Source organism: Nerophis lumbriciformis, linkage group LG06, assembly GCF_033978685.3.
Source record: "Nerophis lumbriciformis linkage group LG06, RoL_Nlum_v2.1, whole genome shotgun sequence".
Classification (NCBI taxonomy): Eukaryota; Metazoa; Chordata; class Actinopteri; order Syngnathiformes; family Syngnathidae; genus Nerophis; species Nerophis lumbriciformis.
In genome coordinates, this window is record NC_084553.2 from 35,901,807 (window position 1) to 35,908,450 (window position 6,644).

The 6,644-nt window shown below is 38.6% G+C and overlaps 1 protein-coding gene across 2 annotated transcripts in view; it reads right to left on the bottom strand.

The window, feature by feature from the left end:
• Nucleotides 1-1,412: 1,412 nt before the first annotated feature.
• prrg4 (proline rich Gla (G-carboxyglutamic acid) 4 (transmembrane)) overlaps nt 1,413-6,644 on the bottom strand; it is a 25,814-nt gene continuing 20,582 nt past the window's right edge. For both annotated transcript variants that reach the window (XM_061964223.1, XM_061964222.1), the window contains 3 exons: nt 5,754-5,895; nt 2,106-2,288; nt 1,413-2,025 (listed from right to left, as the gene is read on the bottom strand). In XM_061964223.1, coding sequence (XP_061820207.1) covers nt 1,998-2,025; nt 2,106-2,288; nt 5,754-5,895 — 353 coding nt within the window. In that variant the 3' untranslated portion in view covers nt 1,413-1,997. The remainder of the gene's footprint in view (nt 2,026-2,105; nt 2,289-5,753; nt 5,896-6,644) is intronic.

The following is a 6,644-nucleotide window of genomic DNA, read 5'->3' on the forward strand; positions in this document are numbered from 1 at the left end:
AAAGGCAGTACAGTTCATTTAAGTCATTAGTACCGCGGTACTTTATTAGTACCGGTATATTGTGTAACAGGCTAGGGGTTATAGAGCTGCCTGCAGCCTAGTGAGTATTGTAATGGTCTTCCCGCTGCGTCGCTCTTTGAAGTTTGTGGCTTGTAAAGGTGAATTTTTGGGTGTTATATCATGTTTAGAATAATAATGATAATTATAATATATATATTATTAGATACTCTAAGCGCTCACAGAGAAGTGGGAACCCATCATTCATTCACACCTGGTGGTGGTAAGCTACATTTGTAGCCACAGCTGCCCTGGGGTAGACTGATGGAAGCGAGGCTGCCAGTTTGCGCCCACGGCCCCTCCGACCACCACCTATCATTCATTCATCATTCATTCACCAGTGTGAGCGGCACCAGGAGCAAGAGTGAAGTGTCCTGCCCAAGGATACAACGGCAGCGATTTGGATGTCAAGAGTCGGTGAGCGAACCTGCAACCCTCAGGTTTCTGGCACGACCCCTCCACCCACTACGCCATACCGCCCCTAAGGAAGGCTTTTCAACGCAAGCATTCCATTCAGTTGTAAACAAATGGCATTCTGGGCACCTTCTGTGAGTTTCTAACTCCTGTTTTTTGTTGGAGTCCAAATTGCAGAGTCTTTTAGGAATGGTATAAAGGACAGTGTTGTATGTGGGAGACAGGTGGTGTCACAGACCACTTTCTCTGTTCGGGGATGGATTTTCATCCTTGACATCCTCTTTCGTACCATCCATACCCTCACCCCCAAACCTCTCCTTGGAGGAGAGGAAGGCAGTAACATCACTGGGCAAGGGTGACAACATTACAATCCTGTCATTCTGTTTTCTGACTTTTCCTTTTACTAACATTGCTTTAGTGTTTTTGATCATAATGTCAACACAAAGCTCTGCCATACCTTAAACATGTCACCTCACAATAAGGCTAATACCGTATAATTATCAGTTAAGTATTCAAGGATAAAAGCGTGTTGATATATTTATGACACACTGCAAAACGCTAGTTAAAGACCATGTTTATAGAACAATGTTTCTCAAATAGTGGGTCACACGAGTGAGGGCATATTTACATTATTTGATACATAAGCCTGCAGCTAGGTGGCGGCAGTCCTTAAGCTCATCAATAGGCTCTGTGTTCTACCCAGTGGAAGTAGTAAGTACACAGGAACATATGTGTACTTGCTACTACTACTCAGTAGAAGTAGTAAATACACAGGACCCCGTGAACAGAGCTAACAGAGGCAAAGAGATGCAAAACTTTGTGACGGAAATGAAAAAAATAAGTTGTCGTTGTCAGCGGCATATATAAAGAATGTTAATTTCAGTTTGTTGTACAGATAACTAAAAAAACAAATCTAAGAAAGCATGTAATTGATGTATGTGTTTATTCAAGTATTTAGCAAAACAGATTTACACTACAATACATTTGATGCCTTCTCATGAAGACAATTTGCATGCATCATTTTCATCTAGGTTGCCATTAAAATGTGTTTTATTGCTTTTGTCCTCAGCACAGTCAGAAATGTAAAATACATGTATTGTCTCAAATGTAAAACGTCAGCAGCTGTTGGCTTATTAACATACAAGTGATTTCACATTGCACAAGATCACTTCCCCCTTGGTCTTCTCCTTGCATTACCGGACATAAAAATGATTTGTTACAATTACTGTAGGAATAACATTAAAAAGATGCTGAAAGGCAGATGATATATGCAAGCCAGCAGAACAAAGTGCTCAGTCCTACTTTGCAAGCAGTCACTGCTCCCTAAAAATATGTTACTAATTATTATCATTTAATTTGGAATCAAATTGTAAATATGCTTATTGACTATATGGATTTCAGTGCAAAGTTGAATTAGAACAAAATAGGCTTCTGCAACCCTACTTATTAATTCTGACAGGGAAATAAAAAGTGAATCAATCAGAAATCATGGAAAGATTGGTATATGTGAAGCTCCTCTGAAGACTCTATCGACGAATATTGCCAGTTTGTGAACTACAGCCAAAGACAGGAATATGGAAAATATTAATGATGATCAAGCTCATTCGTCAATCTAAAAAGTGATGAAGAAATACCCGGGATATGGAGGAGGCGGGGCGTCATGTTGTCCACTTTTTGCGATGGCCTGCTCGTAAGAAGGCAGGTCAGGAAGGTCAATGTCCTCTATAGGGGGCAGGGCCACAGGCTGTAAGGATACTTCCTCTAGTCGACGTATGATGAGAGCAGCGTTGCTTCTCCTAGGACGAACCCGAACTGAACTGTGGGAGGGGAATAGACGTGTATATCAATCAATTACAATTTATTTGTACAGCCCTTAATCACAAGTGTTTCACAGGACAAACCACAACATCCTCTGTTCTAGACCCAAATACAGACAAGGAAAAACTAAAAAAATCATGTGACAAAGTTAGGTAAAAAAAATTGTTAGTGATGGCGTGAAAAGATGTTTAGGTTAGTGCTGTCAAGCGATTACAAAAAATGAGCGAATAAATAATTATGATCTGTAATTATTCAATCTAATAGACCGCACTGGTATATGAGCCGCACCCACTAAATTTTAGCAGAAATTTTTTTTCCCATAAATTAGCCGCATCGGACTATAAGCCGCATATACAGTATATACGTTGTGAAATTAGTTATTTACGCAGAAAGATTTTGTAAATGTGTATTCACATGCTGTACCTTAATTGTTTCCAAACAGTGTCTGTATAACGGCAGTAAAACGATTGATCAAACAAAACAGAAGTCATCGTCATGAACCCACCAGCTGCGAAAGCTAGCTCTTCAATCAGCTAAACAAAATCACATCACATGGACAAAGATAAGACCTTCTGGAGGAAAGTTCTGTGGTCAGATGAAACAAAAATTGAGCTGTTTGGCCACAATACCCAGCAATATGTTTGGAGGAGAAAAGGTGAGGCCTTTAATCCAAGGAACACCATAACTACCGTCAAGCATGGTGGTGGTAGTATTATGCTCTGGGCCTGTTTTGCTTTGCTGCCAATGGAACTGGTGCTTTACAGAGAGTAAATGGAACAATGAAAAAGGAGGATTACCTCCAAATTCCTCAGGACAACCTAAAATCATCAGCCTGGAGATTGGGTCTTGGGCGCAGTTGGGTGTTCCAACAGGACAATGACCCCAAACATATGTTAAAAGTGCTCAAGGAATGGCTAAATCAGGTTAGAATTAAGGTTTTAGAATGGCTTTCCCAAAGTCCTGACTTAATGTGGACAATGCTGAAGAAACAAGTCCATGTCATAAAACCAACACATTTAGCTGAACTGCACCAATTTTGTCAAGAGGAAGCTTGCCAGAAGCTTGTGGATGGCTACCAAAAGCGCCTTATTGCAGTGAAACTTGCCAAGGGACATGTAACCAAATATTAACATTGCTGTATGTATACTTTTGACCCAGCAGATTTGCTCACATTTTCAGTAGACCCATAATAAATTCATAAAAGAACCAAACTTCATGAAAGTTTTTTGTGACCAACAAGTATGTGCTCCAATCACTATATCACAAAAAAATAAGAGTTGTAGAAATTATTGGAAACTCAAGAGAGCCATGACATTATGTTCTTTACAAGTGTATGTAAACTTTTAACCATGACATATATATATATATATATACATACACCCAATGACGTCGGGGAACACAACTGAAGATGTGTTGTACTGGTGGCACCACGGGATTATTGCCAAATTCCACCCCACCCAAGAAGACATATCTAACCTCATTAAATTGTTGTGCTGAATATTTAGGGATCTTTAACAACTAGTTCTATAAAGAATCCTTGCAAACTTTAGCAGTTTTTCGTTGTCATACTTAAGATATATATGATAATAGCTTAAGCAGTGGCAGCCTGTGCGTTTCCTACCTAGGCATTTAGTGATGTCCGACTTCAAAGATTACCTCTCAAAATACCATAATTGATGTCATCACATTACCATTGCTGGAGAAGTACTACACAGAAACACATTTATACCCTAATCACATCAACAGTATACAAAACGGGTTATTTTCTGGCGCATTTAAAAATCAATTAAAATGCATCTGCAATTAAAACATATCTTATCTTGGTACTATCAAAATTAAAATTGCAAAAAACATTAAAAGTGAAAAAAAAAAAGATTTGAACTCACAATTAGTAGGACCTTTACGACGCCGTACAAGCCAGCGATACCCCTCGTCGTCGGCTTTTTCGAGAAGAAATGGCGAGCATTTCATCACCAGAACAGCTGAGCTAGCTTCCGGGGTTGGCCGACATCGTCTCACAAGATGTAGTTTCTCTTTAAATGTCCTTCTTGAAAATGGCCTTGCAAATATATATCTGCCACCTAATCAACGTTTTGTCCTCCTTCTCTGCTATCCCAGTCTGGCTACGGTGCAACACTTCCTGTTTACTGCTAAATAGAAACTTGTGAATGCATACTCACTTTTGAGTTACAAGTAAGTATCCCATTACAGTCTCGTTAACATCAGGCTACTTGCATAGGCTACTGTCAACAACTTGTGATCTGAATGGCTATCGCAACTGTCTCTCAACTCTATGTGTTCTCAAATTCATCCGCTAACGGTCCAGATGAGTATCCAATCACAGGACGCGTAAACGTCACGTTCAACGTGAGGCCATCTACAAGGCCTTACTGACAACAACTCGTGATCTGACTGTCTATCACTGTATGTGCCTGATTGCTTACAGTGCACGGACGACCGCATTGTTGATTCTGAAGGCCTCTTGCAGATTTCGTACAGCATGGCAACATCAGTTTGCTGTATTCTAATTGGATACAAACTAAAACTAAAAACAACAGCACTGGAACGAGCATAATATGACATGAAGAGAATATGAATCATTTGAGATATTTAGGGAAAGTAAATAGAAAAATAATTTTATCTTTATTTATGATCATGATTTCTAGCAGAGAAGGCCTTGCTGGCCCTGACGGCACACCACTGAGCTTCAGTACAGAGGCAACTTGTTTTACAATATTAGTAACAGCAATGTACAACCTAAAGTCTACTTTCACTCTTGTACTGCTTGTATTTTGTTGATTACATTCTGTCATTCTTATTTAAATGTTTCTGTTGATATGAAGGAGTTGTATTTCATTTTACTTCGTGCTCTAGTAATACAATTGGTAGGAGGAGAGAGCGCGATAGAATGTGGAGAGATGAGACAAACAGTGGATGGAGGAACAAAAAGAGAACAGGCTGAAGGCAGAAGTTGCCGAATTTTGACCTTGGGATTTGTCAAATCCTGGTTATGGCCCTGCTGCACTCTTAAAACAGTATTAATGTATTGTGATACTACAGGTGGCCCTCAGTTTATATTGCTCTTAATTTGACATCAAATATTTAATTTGAGTTAATTAATGAATTTTGATTTTGTAATCCATCATTAAAGTTAAGTCTGAATGTTTGTGCAGTTCTACTTTGACGTTTCCATTCTGTGCTTCTAACATGGCTGCAAACTTCATTGTGTCGCATTGTAAATTCAAGTGTAATTCAATGAAAATACAGCACTATCTTATTTAGCTTTTTAAAATTTCCCAAGCTCTTCCACATCACTACTTCAGCGACTGTGTCTGTTGACAATAAATAAAAGTACCTAACTTGAGGCGTGCAAAATAATATGTCATGGCGTGTGAACCCTTGTTCAAAATACAGTATATGTTAAGCTAAAAGTCAAGTCAATGATTAGGGATTAGCGATTGTACCTGGCTCGGCTGAAGTCGTTCTTACATTTTCCTGGACAAAAATACCAGCTGAGGAGGCCCACCAGGACAATGATGACTCCAACAACCACCAGTGCCACCAAGAGAGAAGTAATGTCCACTTTTGAGGACTGTTTCTCCTTTTCTGTGGATCGGCACAAAGCACAACAATCATCATTACATGGTTCTCATGATGTCCAGCACTATACATCAAAAACAAGGTGCAAAATTAAATATTATGCAATAAAACAATGCAGGGTGCAAGTGAACGTCAACCTTCAGAAATGCTCTGAAAGGCGGTCAAACGGGTTTAGTGAGTCATTCTCATTTGTATTTTTGAACAACACATTCACCCACAAGACACATCATTAGGTATGACTGCACAATGGACATCGATTCAATAGAAAATATTAGATTTGATTGACACTGTAAGAGAGGTGTTAATTAATTTATAACATTATTGTGGTTGTGATAATTAGTTAAAGTCAGCAGAGTCAAAGTTATTATCTTGACAAAGCTATTGTATTGTATTGAGAGTAAAAATACAACCTTGGAGAAAACATTAACATTACGACACTATGCCAACATGACACAAAAAAATTTCAATATGTGGAGTAAAATTATGTAGTGGATTGAGAAAGGGACACAATCACAAACAATATACTAATATGAGGTATTATTTAAGCATTTGCTGTTTACAAGGTACATACTGACAAGCACAGTGTCTGATATCACTTAGTCGTTTCTTTCTTATTTTATTACTTTTATGTGATATCTTTTTCGCACTACAATTGCTATTCTGGTATTGTATAAGTCCTGCTGTGTTTAAAATTAGACACTGTTTTGCACTATTTTTAATTTGTTTTAAATCTGTCCAACATTTTGGTCAACTGG